Source organism: Marmota monax, unplaced genomic scaffold, assembly GCF_021218885.2.
Source record: "Marmota monax isolate L192 unplaced genomic scaffold, Marmota_monax_Labrador192_F-V1.1 WCK01_AAM20220418_F8-fsc00206, whole genome shotgun sequence".
NCBI lineage: Eukaryota > Metazoa > Chordata > Mammalia > Rodentia > Sciuridae > Marmota > Marmota monax.
Window position 1 is genome coordinate 1,585,178 of NW_026694490.1, and position 19,520 is coordinate 1,604,697.

Genomic DNA, 19,520 nt, shown 5'->3' on the forward strand with positions numbered 1-19,520 from the left:
ACAAAAAGTTCAAAACAGGAAAAATTAAACAGTATTGTTTAAAGATGCGTTTATAGCTAGTAAAACTATAAATAAAAGAAAGGGAATTATTAACTCAAAGTTTAGGTTGCTTCTGATGGGGGAGGGAGAGGCAAAGAAGAGGGACACATTGATCTTTCTCTCTCTCTCTCTCTCCCATTTTTTCTTTCACAAAGGATTGAACGCTTAACCACTGAGCAAATCCCAAGCCCTCTTTATTTTTCTGAGACAGGGTCTCTCCAAGTTGCTTAGGGCATTGCTAAGTTACTGGAGGCTGGCTCCTCCTGCCTCAGCCTTCCTAGTAGCTGGGATAACAGGTGTGCACCATTACACCGAGCTCACACTGGGCTCTTTAAAACACTGGAAAACCTGGTGGTGAGAACATAAATATTCATTCCTTAAAATTATTTTTAAAAATTAATTAATTAATTATAATTAAGTATATATGACAGCAGAATGCATTTTGATTCATTGTATACAATTGCAGCGAAACTTTTCATTTCTCTGGTTGTACACAACGTAGCATCACACCATATGTGCAATCATACATGTACCTAGGGTAATAAAAGTATATTCATACCAATTCGTGTCTTCACACATGTACTTTGGATAATAATGACCAAATCATTCCACCATCTTTCCTGACCCCATACTCCTCCCCCCCTCCCTCCCCTTTACCAAAGTTCCTCAATTTTTCCCATGCCCCCCCCCCATTATGGATCAGCATCCACTTATCAGAGAGAACATTCAGCCTTTGGTGTTTTGGGATTGACTTACTTTGTTTAGCATATTCTCCAACTCCATCCATTTACCTGCAAATGTCATAATTTTATTCTCTTTTCATGCTGAGTAATATTCCATTGTGTATATATACCACAGTTTCTTTATCCATTCATCTATTGAAAGACATCTAGGTTGGTTCCACAGTTTAGCTATTGTGAATTGAGCTGCTATAAACACTGATGGGGCTGTGTTACTATAGTATGATGATTTTTAAGTCCTTTGGGTATGGACCAAGGAATGGGATAGCTGGGTCAAATGGTGGTTCCATTCCAAGTTTTCTAAGTTCATTCCTTAAAATTATTATTTAAAGTACATATATATGCTTTATATACACTTCCTGTGTATTTCTTTCTTTTTCTTAGAGAGAGAGAGAATTTTAATATTTATTTTTTTTTAGTTTTCAGTAGACACAACATCTTTGTTTGTATGTGGTGCTGAGGATCGAACCCGGGCCACACACATGCCAGGCGAGTGCGCTACCGCTTGAGCCACATCCCCAGCCCACCATGTGTATTTCACCATTTAAAAAAAAAGAAAAAAATATATGCCCAGAGCTGAAAACACAACTCTAGCTAATCTATCACACTAGAAGACAAATATCTCCCTTGTTTTGAATGCCTTGTCCCTGTTTTGAACCAAGGTGTACATTTATACTGTTATTTTTTCTCTTATTCGGTTTGTCCTTTCAGCCAGTCAAGTTTTCCTCAGAGCAATTATCATATCCATCAATCATGGATCATCCTCCATAGAAACTGGTATACTGAAATTTCTGAGCTAGCCAAGCTGAGGCCCAACTGACAGCTGGCAAATAGGAGAATTCTACCAAAAGCTCAACTCAAAGCAGCTTCTTTGAAACACACACTTCCTTCCCTGCTTCTCCTGAGGTAATCTGAGTATAATCCCAGCCTAATTATTTTTTCTCATGAGAAACCATAGCAAATCTCTTATCAAGGAAGGTAATGCTTCACATTAGGTCATGTTGATAAGATGATGAGCAAGAATATTTTCACCCAAGAAGACTGCTATTTCCTGAAGGTGTAAAATCCCTAACAGGGAAAACCCCTGTGGTTCTCCTATGTAGGGCTGGTCTACCTAAGCTGATAACATAGTTCCTTCCAAAGGAGGAAGGCAGAATACATTTAGTCATTTCTGGGTAGGTGTGCACTATTCATATCTTAAAGGCTCAAGAGACTCAGAACTGGACAGAGGTCCCAACCCTGAAGAACCTCTTCAGAATCCAGATTTCTGAATCTGCTCTGCACCTAGAGAGACTCCAAACCACTTCTTGACAATGGGGAACTGGGTGGTTAACCACTGGTTGGCAGTTTTGTTTCTGGTAAGTGATGTTTCACTTCCTATTAGTTCAGAATGTTAGTTAAAACAGGAGACATCTAGTTTGTTAATATTTGTAAAATTATTCAAAAGTGAAAGAGTCTATGGCAATTATTTGGCTCATCAAGACAGTTATCATTTAGAAACTTGAACTCTAGGCCAGATGAGAGAACAGAGACAAAAAACATATAGGCAATTGTTCATGTTGCCATACTTGGAATTTCAATTTGTTTTCATTCTCTGATTTATTTTTCTCTACCATCTCACTTCTGTCTGTTGCCATGGAGCATTTGGTTTCTCTCCTTTTCATATTACTGTCATCAATATTTCATAAAATAATTAAATGTTTGAGAGGGAAGTGATCTTAGAGATCATCTTGACCCAGCAGTTCCCACTAAAACTATATTGCGACCCACTCATGTAATTGCTAATTTTTCTAGTAACTACACTAAAAAAGGTAAATGAGGTGAAATCTTTTTTTTTTTGATACTGGGGATTGAGCCCAGGTATGCTTTACCACTGAGCTACATCCCCAGCAATTTTTATTTTTTATTTTGAGACAGAATCTCACTAAATTGCTGAGGCTGGCTTTGAACTTGCAATCTTCCTGCTTCAGCCTCCCCAGCTGTTGGGCTTACTGCTGTGCTCCACCATGCCCAGCCCTGTTTTCCTCATTTTTTTGTACCAGGGATTGAACTCAGGGGCACTCAACCACTGAGCCACATCCCCAGTCCTATTTTGTATTTTATTTAGAGACAGGGTCTCACTGAGTTGCTTAGCTCCTTGCTGTTGCTGAGGCTGGCTTTGAACTTGAGATCTTCCTGTCTCAGTATCCCCAGCTGCTGGGATTACACAGGCATGTGACACTGTGCCTGGCTTATCCTCATTTTTATGGGTGAAGAAATTGATGTTCAGAGAACTTAAATCGCAGAGCTTAAATCATAGAGCTAGTAAGTGGTGGTGTTAGAAATTGGAGTATGATTCCAATATCACACTTGGAATCACTATGCTTTTCTGCTAGAGGTCTGCAAGTGGTCCAGATCCAGTGAATCTGAAATAACTATGCCCTAGGCTAAAGGCCTTTTATCTGTAGGCTGAGATGGTTCTTATCCATCCTGATGCCAAGAATATATTCTAGAGGCATCCCAGTACCGTAGAGACCTGTTGAATTACAGACCAGCACTTCCAAACCTGGGCTACAGCTCAATTGGTTGGTGTCTAAGGCAATGAGCAGTGGGTTCCAAATTGCCCTCTTAGCCAATGAAGTCAGAGCTTTGGACAGGCAAAAGCAGTATTAAGGGCTAAAATGAGTAGAAGTAACAATAGGTTAATTTTAAAAAAGACTCACAATCTAAAAACAGGAAAATGTATGTCAGGGTGTAATTAAAGAGGCAGGGCCATCTGGGAATGGATTAGCCCTTTTCAGATGCGTATTGTTATAGATGCTAAATTTATTCTTTGTTTCTTCAGAAATTCACTTATTCACTTATTGCCATTTTTTAGGTGCAATAGTTTGAAAGCTCTAGTCCAAGAATTGGCAAATGTTTCAGTAAAAATCTAGATAGTATATATTTTAGGCTTTGTGAGCCACATGGCTTCTGTCCCAGCTATTCAACTTTGCCATCCTATCACAAAAACAGCCATAAACATTACAGAATTGAATAGGTGTGGCTTAGTGCCAATACCACTTTATTTATGGTCACTAAAATTTGAATTTCATAAAATTTTCATGTCATGAAATATTCTTCTTCTTTTTCTATTTTTAACTGTTTAGAACTGTCAAAACAGTCAATGGTAGAGTATTTGCCTGGCATGCACATGGACCTGGATTCAATCCTCAGCAATGCAAAAAATTTAAAAAAAAAAGTAAAAAATGAAAACAAAAATTTGAGCTTGCAGGTTGTGCAAAACAAGTAACAAACCAGATTTAGTTCATGGACCTTAGATTGCTGACCCTGATCATTAGTGTCTAATGCATGTCTCAAAGTGTTACCTTACTCTGAAAATAGATTAGATACTTGCAGGATTTTACACATTTAAAACAAAAACAGATAAACACAAAGAAATCAAAATGGGGACACTACTTCCTATACCTTATCTACTTCTTTCCAAATCCCACTGTTTTCCTTGCTTCTTTTTTCTTCCTGTAGGTTGCTTGGTTGGGACTGAATGTTTTCCTGTTTGTACATACCTTCCTGAAATATGAGAAGGATGACAAATACTACTACACAAGAGAAATTCTTGGGGTGAGTATCACAGTTGTGATGTGATAAATCATTATTTGTTTTAGATGGGGGTTTCACTAACTTGCCCAGGCTGGCCTTGAACTTGAAATCCTTCTGCCTCAGCCTAAGTAGCTGGGATTACAGACATGTGCCACCACACCTGAAATATGTAGATATGGATGTAAATATACATGGTATATGATTCTGGCTCCTTTGTGACCCAATGCTCTGATTTCTTCTAGGGCTAGGATTGCCAGAAAAAATATAGGATGCCCACCTAAATATGAATTTCAGAAAAACAAGGAATCATTTTTTATATAAGTATGTTCCAAATATCACATGGAGTATAGGTATACAAAAATATTTATTTTTATTTCTTAAATTCAAATTTAGCTGGATAGCCTATAATTAATTAATTAATTAATTGGTGCCAGGTATTGAACCAGGGGCAATTAATCCCTGAGTCACATCTCCAGCTCTTTTTAATATTTTATTTAGAAACAGAGTATTGCTGAGGTGCTTAGGGCCTCACTAAGTTGCTGGGGCTTGCTTATGAACTCACAATCCTCCTGCCTCAGCCTCCCGAGCTGCTGGGATTATAGGCATATGTCACCACACTTGGCCTCTAATTTTTATTAGTAAATCTGAAAACCCTGTCTAGGGCACACTCCATAGGATGTATAAAGAAAACATGCAATAGAGAAAACTATTAGGCAGTGGTTTTCAAACTGGTTCCAGAAACTCAGGTGCTCCTATAAGGTGTGAGAGGAAGTCTAACTGGGCAGTGTTCCTGACTCTTGCCTTTACTTCAGTCAGAGCAGCCTTTACCTGTCTTACAGATGCCTGATTATTATTTTAAGAAAGAATTTGGAAACAAAGGAAGAAGGTAGAGAAGGAGAGAGAGAGAGAGAGAGAGAGAGAGAGAGAGAGAGAGAGAGGAAGAATGAATGAAAGAAAGAGAGAAAGAAAGAAAAGAAAGAAAAAGGAAGAAAGAAAGACATTTGAAAACCACTCCTGTGGATTAATGTCACCTTGCTATCAAACAGAAGGGATATGGGGCCTGGGAGATGGGTGGTGCAGAACCCTAGGCTTGCAGAAAGGTGGATCAGGTTAAGGTACCAAATGGAGCAGACTGGGAAAGTAGCATATTAAATATGGAAGAGGGAGGAGGTGGGTTGGCACTTAGTGTGGAGGAAATATGGAGGTGAGGCTGTTTTTTTTCCCAAGCTAATGCACCTGGACCCTACCAGTTTAGAACAACAAATTTGATTGCCATCTCTATTATGCAGTAACAGTTTAGGGATTTGGTTGAATCACTTTCATCCCAAAAGTGCTTTTTTTTCAATAGCTTTACACAAAGGCCCACTCAATGTACATATTTAAAGACAGCTTGTCCTTTTAAAAAATCCTTTTCTCTCCATAATCAAAGGATCCATTTGAGATCACAACGGATTTGAATGTTCTGTTCATGGCTTATTTCACCCTGCTGTTTTTAATTTTAAATGTTCATCCCTCATCCCTGTTTAGAAACTAAAATTCGAAAGGAAGTGTTAATTTGTTTTAAAAATAGCTTTTTATTAAGAGTATGATGCAATAAATGTGACTAGTTATTAAGAACTTGATTACTTCATGACAAAAAATCAGCAGCATAAAAATGAATCATACTGATATCCTGTGGACATTTTATTTTGAAAGCCTTTTTTTAAAAATAAATTAATTATAAATAATACTACTTTCAATGAGACCAAGCCACACAGAAGTATAAATAAAATGTGAAAATTCCCCTCTAATCCCTCTCCCCAGAGATAACCACCATTAATAGTTTGGTGTGTGTATAGATATGCTGACATACACTCACAAATGCATCACATAGGTTTTGTTTTTGTTTTTAAGGTAGGTACTTTTGCTTTTAATTTCCAAAGAATGAAATTCGCTTTTTTGTTGTGCTATAATTTTTTTTTTCATTTTTTAAGAGACAGGGTCTCTCTAAGTTGTTTAGGACCTCACTAAATTGCTGAGGCTGGCTTTGACTTTGCAATCCTCCTGCCTCAGCCTCCCAAGCTGCTGGGATTTCAGGCATGTGCCACCACCCCTGGCCATGTTATGAGTTTTTTTTTTTTTTTTTTTTTTTTTTTGGTACCGGGGATTGAACACAGGGGCACTTGACTACGGAGCCACATCCCTAGCCCTATTTTGTATTTTATTTAGAGACAGGATCTCACTGAGTTGCTTAGCTCCTCGCTTTTGCTGAGGCTGGCTTTGAACTCACGATCCTCCTGCCTCAGCCTCCCGAGCCACTGGGATTACAGTTGTGTACCACTGCACTTGACCATGCTATGAGTTTTGATAAACAAAGATAGGCTATTTTTTAAATCAAAAAAGGGACCATATTGTAGATCTTAACTCAAAATGCTTCCCATGCTTAATGTATCTCAGATATCTTTCCATGTGAGACCTGGAACCAGCTCAAACTAACTTGCAATATTGAGTTGTGTGAATCTCTTCCCAACTCTGCATGCAGTGATGTTCGGTGATATCAAGCTGGTGTCTTGAATTCTGCTCTAGTGGGAGTAGTTACATCATCACAATAGGCAAATGCTGGAAATTGGGAATGTCCCCGCCACCCTCCAAAAAAGCTGGTTGTTAAAACATTTACTGCCGCTATACTACTGCAGGTAGTTCTCAGCCTTTGAAGAGGGTAACAGTTCATCGCATTAATGTGTCATAATTGATTTATTGATTCCATAGGGCATTTCTTAAATTCATGCTCACCTTGGGATAACACAGAAGGCAATTTAATTCACTAAGAACCAGAGAAAATAAGTAGCAGAGGAAGGAGTCTAAATACATAGTCAATGAGGCATTAATGATAGCGGAATTTCAGTTATAACATCAGTGAGAGTTGATATAGAGAAATGAATATACATTGGGATATTTCAATGTGCTGCAATGGAGGGAAAAAAACATTTTCTCTAAAAAGAATTCATTCCATATAGATAGCTGCCCCAGAATATGGAGCTGTGAAATTATAGTCCTACATTTTCAATTTACTTGCCAATTTTAGCTTTAAGAAACCTCTGTGACTCAAATAAGCAAGCTGCAGGAACCAATGTGGAAATGCAGGATATCTGAGATGAACAGAGAAAATTTACTCTGAAATGGAACAGGCTGTCTCCACCTAAAACAGAGTGTGACTCAGCAGAGAGAGAAAACACAGGTCATATGGAAGAGCCAGAAATGGAAAACAGTAGGGCAGCTCTTGTTCATTGCACTGCCTACATTATAAGCCATTATGGACCCTAGGCAAATCTCAACCTCACTTATCAAACTGATGTCACATTGTTCTGGGTTTAGGTTGTATGGAAAGATCGTTTGTACCTTAAATATAATTAGGAAATGACTGAGAAATTTTTAACTCTAACTCATACTTGTATTTTTAGCAAGTCTTTGACAGACATACATGTAAGGCTGGCCAGTCAACTGTTGTGCAACAAGAAATGCCTGGCTGCTGCCACCATCTCCACTACTACTACAAGATTGTCATACTCTATAGCCTACAGTCTCAAGTAAATGACACAGACTTAGAAACCAGTGGCACAGAGTTGAGTAGTGAAGCTTAGCTGCCATGAAGTTGAGCATATTCTATCTAGTCTATACCTAATTAGGCCTGTTGCTGGGCTAAAAAACTTCTGTAGATCACTGACTTCTTGTCTCCTTTTCCAGAAGCTTCTACTGTTATATCAGGTTGTTCTTGATTTATGACACCTGGACACCTTAGGAATTCAGCTTGAAGTTCTGCTTTTAGAAGTTCTCCCTTCTCAGAATTGAGGTTATAGCTCAGTAGTAGAGTGCTTGCTAATATGTGCAAGGCCCTGGGTTTAATCCCCAGCACTGTCCCCACCCCCAAAAAGAAAGTTATCCATTCTTAAATCTCTACCTAAGTTTAAGAATTTTACTCCAAGGAGTTTGCTAATCTTGCTTAAGCTTTAATCAATTTAATCAATTTAAATATATCTTAAATATGTGATTAAATTTTTAATTATTATTATCAATTATATGCTTGTAATGTCAACATTAGAAAATACAGAAAAGAGAATAAAATAGTCACCATCTGTAATTATAACTTTAAATATGGGCTTTATTTAAAATGCATATAAAATTATATATGAGCCAGGAGTGGTGGTGCACACCTATAATACCAGCAACTTGGGAGGCTGAGGCTGGGAAGATCACAAGTTTGAGGCCAGCCTCAGCAAATTAGTGAGGCCCTAAGCAACTTACTGAGATCCTGACCCAAAATAAAAAAATAAAAGAGGCTCAGTAATTAAGTACCCCTGGATTCCATCCCAGTATGAAAAATAGTGTATATGATCCTCAAGACTGTCTTATGAATGAAAAATAATAAAATCATAATTAAGTGTATTAAACAGAAATACTTATTCAAAATATTATATCCATGGAATGTATTTGCTAACATGGAATCATTAAATCCTGTTCTCTTTCATGTTAATTCACGTATAGTTAAATATTTCTGGGCTGGGGTTGTGGCTCTGTGGTAGAGAGCTCGCTTAGCATGCGTGAGGCACCACATAAAAATGAAATAATAATTGTTTCCACCTACAACTAACAAAATAAATATTTAAAAAAATATATTTCTAAACCACTCTCATGGGAATTTCTCAATTCAGTGTTAAGTTCAGCACATTTTCTGCCTTTTACAAATAGAGACTGGCCTGATGGTGCTAGTTACTGAGAGAGAGGGGAAGCAGCTGCACCTCTGTCCATTTGCAGATCTCAGACAAGTGGATTGGGTCATTGCTCACCTGTTAGATGGTAACATGAAGCAGCAGTCTGACTCTTTTCTTCTCTACTCTAGACAGCGTTGGCTGTGGCCCGAGCCTCTGCTTTCTGCTTGAATTTTAACAGCATGCTGATCCTGATTCCTGTGTGTCGCAATTTGCTGTCCTTCTTGAGAGGATCCTGCTCCGTGAGTCCTAGCTACAACTAGGTCAACTTTCACATTAAAGAAAGAGACCCTGGGGCTGGGGATGTGGCTCAAGCAGTAGTGCGCTCGCCTGGCATGCGTGCGGCCTGGGTTCGATCCTCAGTACCACATACAAACAAAGATGCTGTGTCTGCTGAAAACTAAAAAATAAATATTAAAATTCTCTCTCTCTCTCTCTCTCTCTCTTAAAAAAAAAGAAAGAAAGAGACCCTGATATCCTTGATGTTAGTGGTCTCTTTTGGTGACTAAGGGTGTAGGTAAGGATGGGTGGGTATTGATTGGCATGCTATATCTAAGACAAGTTGGCTATAGGTTAGTGAATTTCATAAGGCAGGATGGTGACACCTGACCATGATCACTTTATATTTGTAGTTTTGCAGTCGCACACTGAGAAAGTCATTGGATCACAACCTCACCTTCCATAAGCTGGTGGCATATATGATCTGCATATTCACAGGTAACTCAGTAAAACCATGAAACTGAAAATTCAAGGGTATTCAGAGTTTAGTTTCATTTACCCATGCATATAAACATTCAAAAAATATTGAGCACCTGGGACTATTTTTCATGCAGTGTTCTAGGCCTATATCCCTGGAGCTTATATTCTATTCCTTTGGGAAGTGATTAGGTATAAGATCTTTGATCTCCCTGCATTACAGGTCACCTTCTATGGACTCAAAATTCTACTAGCATTTTATGTAGGATTCTCCTATTTTAGTGAGTTGTGCCTGCCATAATGTTCCTGAGACATTTCTTTCTTTTTAGCTATCCACATCATTGCACACCTGTTTAACTTTGAACGCTACAGCAGAAGCCAACATGTCACAACTATATCCCTTGCCTCTGTTCTCTCCAGCCTACATCATGACAAAGAGGGGGGTTTTTGGCTAAATCCCATACAGTCGCCAGACATGGTGAGTTGACTCAATGGCAAAGCCTCTGGGATCTGGTCATGAGCAGGAAGGCCAAAATATCCTTGTTGGACATCATGTCAGGCTGACATTTCTCCGTTCACAGACAGTCTTGTATGTGACATTCACCACTATTGCTGGTCTCTCTGGAGTGATCATCACCATAGCCTTGATTCTCATGGTAACTTCATCTATGGAGTTTATTCGGAGGAATTATTTTGAGCTCTTCTGGTATACACACCACCTATTTATCATCTATATCATCTGTTTATGGATTCATGGCATGGGGTAAGGTCTTCAAACCCTCATTCTCAGGTTCCAGCTCTCAACCTTGCATAATTCTTTACCTTAAACTGTCTTTCTTTGTTTCAGTGGAATTGTCCGGGGTCAAACAGAGAAGAGCATGAATGAGAATCATCCCCATAAGTGTGCACAGTCTTTTGAAAAGTGGGATGATCATGACCCTGACTGCAAGGAGCCACAATTTGAGGGACATCCCCCTGAGGTAAGAACCCTTATGGACAAGGACAGCCTCTTGTCATGTGCTGTTACTATTATAATTGTTAATATTACTCTTATTATTGTTATTATCATCATTATTAGCTCAGCCATGTGCTGGGTCCTATAAAGGATACCTACAAGATTTCTATCTTCAAGGAACTTCCAGCATCACTGGTAAAATGCCAATTAATAGGGAATATTGAAAAAGAAGGACTAAAAGTCATTGCATATTGTATGACCCCCTATAAAGGTAATAATGTTGGTCCACATTATTGATACTTTTTACCATGTCTCAGCCTTGCAGCATAATATTGATTAATCTTATTTATATATAGCAATAACCTCTGGGGTAGGTACTTCTTTTGTCTCCATTTGGGGACAAAAGGACTAGGATTCCAAAAGATTAAATTCAAGCCTAGGCTTTACAGAGTTTTGACAGTTGTACCATCCAAAAACTCAGCTATGAAATCCCAATCAAATTTTCTTGTGAAAAAAAAAAAGCATTATTGAAGTAGGTTTTCTTTGGTGTTATGCTTGGAAACTGCTAGACAGTGGATGACTAAGAAACTGAGTTCTTGACTGGGGATATAGTTTGGTGGAAGAGTGTTTGCCTAACATGTGCAAGGCCCTGAGTTTGATCCCTAGCACAACAAAGAAAGAAAGGAAGGAAGGAAGGAAGGCAGGAAGGAAGGAAAGAAAAAGGAAGGTAGTAAATATTGGGGCCATAAGTGTGCCATGTACTCTGTGCATACCTTAATTATTTCTTTATCTCCATTTCCTAGAAGTGAAATTCCTAGGTCAAAGAGAAGGAATGCTTCTGAAACTGTTGAGATGTACTGCCAGATTGCTTTCTGGGAAGATGCTGCTAATTTGTACCCCCATTAGCTATATGTGGGAGCACGCCCATTTCCCTGAATCCTAGTTAATTCTGGGAATTATTGCTCAAAGTTTGAGAGACTAAAATGCTATCTTGTTAATATTCATTTCTCTATTTCTTTTTTTTAAGAGAGAGAGAGAGAATTTTTTAATATTTATTTTTTAGTTTTCGGTGGATACAGCATCTTTATTTTATTTTTATGTGGTGATGAGGATCGAACCCAGCGCCCTGTGCATGCTAGGCGAGCGTGCTACCACTTGAGCCACATCCCCAGCCCAACATTTCTCTATTTCTGAGGCCAATACTTTTATCACATTGTTACTACCCATTCCTTAAGTATGTTTTTTTCATGTATTCTGAATACAGCTGGGGATTTTTCTCAAATAACAAATAACACTAAATTGTATAATGTCTACTCTAACACTAGCCAGATCTCTGTTACTTCCTTCCCCAGAGATATCCAAGGAAGTTATTGACCTGCAACAGCATAAGAAACCTCATTCTACATAGCTCCAATATATCATACTTGACCAATTGTGCAAGAAGGGACATGACTTAGTATTACTAGGAAATATATTTTTAGTAGATCCTGTGCATATTGAAGTTATCTGCTATCTTGAGAAGATCTTGGGGGATAGAAAGTCTGCTTTAAAAAATATATATGTAGACAAGATAAAAACAAACTACCAAAAGATGACATGAAAGTAGAAGGGGGATTTTAGGGAAGGGAAAGAAGAAGGGTGGGCATGAGTAAGGCAGGATGATAGGGAAGGTGGATACAAATTATATAATATGTATTACAAAATGTCACAAAGAAAAATATTATTTTAAACAAGTAATATGTGCTAATAATTATAATTTAATTATTAAATTAAATTTATAATTTATAATTTAAATAATTTTAAAAATCATGATTATGCTAAATGTTTTGAACACCTGACAAAAGAGTGAATTAATATCAAGCTTTATATATTGTTACCCAAAACATCAGCCAATATTTTCCCTTTTTTGTTTGTTTTGTTTTAAATAATTTGCTTCTATTTCACATTTACCATTTCTATTGGTTTTTCAGATTGGATAAGTTGTCCTGGAAGATAGTTTTAGATTTTCGAAATCAAATTTTATATTATTTAAGAATATAAATATATATACATATAGTACCATGTATTTTATTACTGTTGCTTTTGCTTCCTATCAGAAATGCAAATTTTCAAAGAATGGACTATTTTATGAGTAAGAGATTAGCAAACAAAACTATTGCAGTATATTCATTTCTACTTCTGTCTTCAGGATTTGGTAAAATTAGTGGCTTAGTAATGATACACATCAATAGCTTGACAAATATTTACTGAATGAAGCAATGAACTGCTACACAAAGAAAGTTCTAAATGAGAGATTAAAAGGGAATCTCATTCTTTAATCTCCCTGTGCAGTCTTGGAAGTGGACCCTTGCACCAGTTGTTCTATATATCTTTGAAAGGTTTCTCCGGTTTTATCGATCCCAGCAGAAGGTTGTGATCACCAAGGTAAATAAATAAATAAATATGCACATTCATCTTGCTGTGATAAATGTGGTATTCTGAGCATAGAACTAAATGGTCATGTCACACTGAAAGGAATAAAAAAGAACACGTGGAGGCAATATGTGTTTTTCTAGTGCTGCACAGAACTATGGGAAAGAGGGGAAGAGGAATTTGCCAGAAACCACCAGGATGGGTCTGTGTCAGAGGATGCAAACAGGTGGCCTGGGAAGATCTAGCCAGTGGAGATGTGTGTGTGTGTGTGTGTGTGTGTGTGTGTGTATCTACTCCTGGGGATTGAAGCCAGGACCTTGAACATGCTAGGCAAGCATTTTACCACTGAGATACACTCCCTCTCCCATTCAGATATATATTGTTTGGCCTAAAAATGTTTGTTTAAAAATTAACTTGGAGCTGGAGGTGTAGCTCAGAGGTGCACCTCCCTAGCATGTGCACAGCCCTGGGTTTGATCCCTAGCATTGTGAAAAAAGAAACATTGAACTGGTTGCTGTTATTTAAAACTCTGGATGGAGGCTTTAACATTTTAAAAAAAGAGGCATTTTTTTTTTTTTTTTTTTTACTTCTCTTGTGGAATCAGAAAACCCAGTAACACTGAGTCACAGTTCCATGGTGCAAGCATTCTCTGGAGCTAAGTAGCTGCTGCTGCCCCCTTTAGAAAAGACTTGGTCTCAGTTTACCATTGTCATCAGCCCTCCAGCTTTGCTCATCTACTTTAAATGCCTGCCTTTGTCACCATTTGAGTTTGTCTCCTTTGGTCTATGTGCTTCCTTCACAGGTTGTTATGCACCCATCCAAAGTTTTGGAATTGCAGATGAAAAAGCGTGGCTTTAGCATGGAAGTGGGACAGTACATCTTTGTTAATTGCCCCTCAATCTCTTTCCTGGAGTGGCATCCCTTTACTCTGACCTCTGCTCCAGAAGAAGATTTCTTCTCCATTCATATCCGAGCAGCAGGGGATTGGACAGAAAATCTCATAAGGACGTTTGAACAACAGAATTCACTAATTCCCAGGTAGGTCTCTGAAATCAGCAGAGACTCAGACTAGGATATAGACTGGCAGAAGAGAGGAAACAATTCCTTACTGAAGCTCTGCTCTGGTAAGATGAATTGTGATTGAAACAAATAGGCAGAAGTCAGCTGTGGGAGCTGTTGTTGTGGGAGGATGTTTGAGGTTGGGAGAGGAGGTGAAACTTCACTTGAATGTTGTCTTCTCCCTTCTTGTAGGATTGAGGTGGATGGTCCCTTTGGCACAGCCAGTGAGGATGTTTTTCAGTATGAAGTGGCTGTGCTGGTTGGGGCAGGAATTGGGGTCACCCCCTTTGCTTCCATCTTGAAATCCATCTGGTTCAAATTGCAGCATTCAGACCACAAACTCAAAACACAAAAGGTACCCTCCAGCATATCACTTTTTATGTAGCCTGTGCCTGACAGTTCTAGTGCCCTCATAGGCTAAGGTCTTCACAGATGATAAGGGAGTAAACTTTCTTTAGAGAGTTTATAAATAGAGTGAGCAATCACTTCTCTCTGCCAAGGCATCTACTTCCAGTTTCAATAGAAAAGAATGGTCTTCTTTTCAATCTGGCGTTTAAAATAATCCCAAACGAAAGATGACCTTGGAGGGCTATTTCCATTAGGGAAATTGTCAGGAGTTTTGACATTCATGATGCCTAAGGTCTTCCACTTTGTATACATGATTTGTCAGATCACCCTTAGACTTAATCAACAAACATAGTGTGTGCATGTGTATAATCCCATCACACAAAATACATTGTAAAGGGCACTTAATAATGCTGTGGTCTCTTTTGCTGATTCCAGATTTATTTCTACTGGATCTGCAGGGAAACAGGTGCTTTTGCCTGGTTCAAGGACCTACTGACTTCCCTGGAACAGGAGATGGAAGAATCAGGCAAAGTGGGTTTTTTAAACTACCGTCTTTTCCTCACTGGATGGAACAGCAACATTGTGAGTTCAAACAATACACTAATTCCCATGTTAAGTGTAGATGAATGTCAGACAAAAGATAGATTAGAAATAATTATTTCCTACCTGCCTTCACCCTCACACTCAAGCTTAAAAGTGACTGAAGGCAGTTATGAGGATTTTTTTTTTTTAACTTCTTATTTCTGACTTCAGGCTGGTCATGCGGCATTAAACTTTGACAAGGCTACTGACATCCTGACAGGATTGAAACAGAAAACCTCCTTTGGGAGACCAATGTGGGACAATGAGTTTTCTACAATAGCTACCACCCACCCCAAGTAGGTATATTTTCCTTTAGTTAATTGAGTTTGTGGAGTTAGAATTTAGGAAAGGTACTACAGCATGTTGAACACTCTTGGGAAAAGATTTCTGGGGTAGAAACTATTTGAACTATCCTAGACTCTTGTTTAAAACTGAGGAAATTTTATCTGGGGTTTTAGCAAAATAAGAGTCGTGATCTTGTAATTGATGAGAAGATGCTGCTGCCCCAGAAAGCCTCCATTCAAACAGTGAGACAAAGAGGCTCAGTTCTCAGTTCACCAAATAAAACAGAAAACTGGAGCAATTTAAATGTGTTTTTTTTTTTTTTGGTGGTGTTTCTACAGAAACAAGGGTTTGGAATGTATTATCTAGTTCAACTAATCTCAGTCTTTTTGGAGGGTTTTGAATCATGTTAGAGCATACAGGAAAACCTAGTGCTATGAAACCAGCCATTCCAATGGGAAGGAGATGAAGTTGGTCATGGTAGGTAAACTCCCTGAACAAGTTGGCAGGTGAGATCAATTCAATTGCACAAACATTATTGGTTACTTTCTATAAACTCAACATTCACTATTACAGGAACTTTGGAAGTTGAAAGAGAAATAGGGTATGGTTCTTGCTCTCAAGGAGCACACATTTGAATAAGAGATGCATACAATCAATTCAAAGTAGAATGATGTATTCCTTGAAACAAGTGCATGGACACCTATGGTTTAAAAACACGAAGTGCTTGGGAAAGACCTTGTGAAAGGAGTGGCAAGAGCCCTTAGTTATTTGGATTTGGATGATCCTGGGTCCTAATATTGGTTTTGATACTTTCCAGCTCTGGGACCTGGAGATAGAAAACCCTCTGATCTTCAGATTCTTTATCTGTAATATGGGGGTTATATAAATAAATACCTACTGTACTCACTTGCAGGATTGTTGTGAAGATTAAATGAGACAATATATGAAAATTGCTCTGTAAATTGTAAAACAGCAGCATACAAGCAAATGAGATTATACTAATTATCATGTTGTTTGAGTTGAACACAGTTAAAGCCGTGAGAATGAATAAGATTGTAGCACTTGGGAAAAACTCTTTGGCAAATCCTCAGAGTGTTAACAGTTTCAATATGAGCCAGTAATTCCATTCCTTGGTATATATATCCAAGAGAAATGAAAATGTATGCACACACAAAAACCTATGCATGAGTATACATAGCAACATTATTCATAATAACCTAAAAGTGGAAACTACCTGTGTCCATTAACAGATGTACATCCACATAATGGAAATATAATTTAGCTATAAAAATGAAAGACATATTGACACATGCTACCACATGGATGAAGCTTGAAAACCTTATACTGAATGAAAGAAGACATAAAAAGCCACTTATTGTATCATTCTACTTATAGGAAATGTTTAGAATAGGCAGATCTAAATAGAGATTGTAGATTAGGGTAGAGAGATTGTGATTGGGAAGAAATGGAGAGTGACTAGCTAATGTGGATGGGGTTTCCTTTGGGGATAATGAAAATGTTTTGGAATTAGTTGGTGATGGTTTCACAACTTTGTGGCTATACTAAAAAGCACTAAATGCACACTTCAAAAGGGTGAATTTTATGGTATGTGAATCGCACCATAATTAGATTTAAAAAGAGAGAAGGCAGGTGAGACCCAGAGCACAATTGGAAAAGTTAGCTTTGGCAAGAACATCTCCTCTTTAGTGTGAGAAATTTTGAGGTGGGGATAAGTTCACAGTGGACGGCTTTAATGTCAGCTAACACATATGCACTTGCTGTGTGCTAGGCATTTTTTTAATTGTATGTTTTCATTTAATTCTCAAAACAAACCTATGGGGTAGGTATTATTTTTATTCCCATTTTACAGAAGGGAAGCTAAAACACAGAGAGAGATGTTAAGCAACTTGCCTTAAGTTATGAAGGTGGGTTAAATGTCAGAGGTGAGATTTGAACTGAGGTAGATTGGCTCCAGTCTTACTGATGTGTTGTATATTTCTTCGGTGTTGTGTTCTCAATGAAATGGCTCAGTGCTGAGAGTGATCTGGATTGAGAGCACATGAGGGACTTGCAAATCGAAAAGGTTAAAAACACTTACCGTGAAGAATGTGGGAGTCAATGATGGAATTTTTGTTCAGTGTTGATGGGAGTAGTAGAAGGCCATTTCTCCTTTTTATATCAACAGACTTTGTTCTATTTGTATAGGTCTGTGGTGGGGGTTTTTCTATGTGGTCCTCTGACTTTGGCAAAGAGCCTGCGCAAATGTTGTCACCGATACTCCAGTCTGGATCCTCGGAAGGTTCAATTCTACTTCAATCAAGAAAATTTCTGAACTATAGGAGTAAACACAGTAGTTTGCATTTTGTCCCTCTTTTGGATTTTCAACAACTTACTTCATCTGGTCAGGTTTGTTCAGCCACTTCATGATAATACTGTACCTCTCAAGCCTTGACTTGACTCGACTCGCTGTCATTAAAAGAAATGCATTTAACTTTGTTAATACTTGAGCTTCACCAATCTAAGAACTTGAGAAGTCAATAATTGCAAAGCACATGGATCCTTTCTTGGGAAATTGTCAATCCTAGAAAGCCAAGACCATGGCAAAGCTTGATGGCAGAGCTTTGGTGGTTGTCAGTTACACTATTTAACTCCAGGTGACTTTAATTCCAAGTGTTTCCATCTCCTGGACTTTAGTTCATAATCCCCCCTCCCTCCTGCCCTTACAGAAGATTTCTAAGTAGGGTGACTTTTTAAATAAAAATTTATTGAATTAATGACAAAACATAATAACCATAAATAACAATGAACATAAAATTACCAAGAACCCCATCCCCATATAATGCCGACTAGGTACATTGTTACTTTAAATATGATCTTATCCAGTGTGAACAACTTATACTTTTATTTTTGCTGGTCAAAAATGAAGGATTTTCTTTTTTGCTTAATGAATCTGTCTGTTACTTTTTCTGGGCTTTCCATTTGGGAAAGAAAATTTTGAAAATGTGAATCATCATTGAAACATAATAGTTGAATTATAATAAATTCATTTAGCTATATTATTATTTTGTATTGTTGTATTTAGGAAATAATTGGGAAAACTTGATCACCATCATGGATGACTTAGTCAGCAGAAGCTCTTTATCCCCATTTTTATTAAGGGATGTTTATTAACATCTAATGTAAAAATAAAGAATTTATAATTTTGATAAAAATTTTTTGGCTCCTACTTACTTTTCACAAAAGAATCATTCACCTAATGACACAAGCAAAATGCCTTTCTTTCTCCTACCGAAATGTTACTTCTCCTATCTACCCAACTTAGTGTACAATGACCACAACTGGCTATGGGATGTTAGTTGTCACAGTGAATAACCAGGAGGAAAGGAGCCCCAGGCTCTCAAAGAGGGGAAAAATACACACTTCATTGTGCTCAAAGACAATTCAACTCATTATAGATTTATAAGAATGTTTCTACTAAATTAGCACTACAGCACCTATTTTTCTACCATTAACTGATCAAGAATGAACAAAAGGTTGTTTCTAACTACCAGGAACCTCCATGGCTTGAATTAATGATTGTTTTTTTCAGTCACTAGTCTGAACATAATAGGTCTTGGTAGCTAAATTGTTATTCATCAGTAAAATATACCAATGAATGTTTCTGTAGGGCTAAATTGAAATGCCACTACTGTTGCCAATTTGTTCATCTGAATTTCAGCTGTCTAAGATTAATAAGGATTTGGGAACATGAACAATGGAACGTGAAGATATGCTTCCTGATAACTGCTTACTAAATAATTTCATCTTCAATGACCTTGATTTGAAACCTGAGTTCTTAACAAGAAATGTTTCACTTTTGGTCTCAATGTCTAAATATAATGACACTTCAAGAGATGACAGCTGCCAAAACCAACACATCAAGGACTAAATATTCATGGAAATAGGCAGAAAAGTTAATGAAAACAATAAACTCTATGCACAACTAACATTCAAGCTGAATTTGGGATGAGCAGGATACCCAGAAATCTCCTCGGCTGTATTGTGAGGTTGAAATATGAAACATCCAGCAAATTTTCATTG

At 37.8% G+C, this 19,520-nt stretch overlaps 1 protein-coding gene across 1 annotated transcript; it reads left to right on the forward strand.

Moving 5' to 3' along the window:
* Positions 1-2,065: 2,065 nt before the first annotated feature.
* Positions 2,066-18,205, forward strand: Nox1 (NADPH oxidase 1; the record flags this gene model as incomplete). Its single annotated transcript, XM_046419199.2, has 13 exons — positions 2,066-2,137; positions 4,284-4,379; positions 9,235-9,345; positions 9,736-9,820; positions 10,129-10,277; positions 10,381-10,562; positions 10,647-10,779; positions 13,086-13,178; positions 13,969-14,204; positions 14,418-14,580; positions 15,009-15,155; positions 15,327-15,451; positions 17,646-18,205. Coding segments are annotated over 13 exons (1,719 nt in total), but the record flags the coding sequence as incomplete, so codon positions are not given.
* Positions 18,206-19,520: the final 1,315 nt, after the last annotated feature.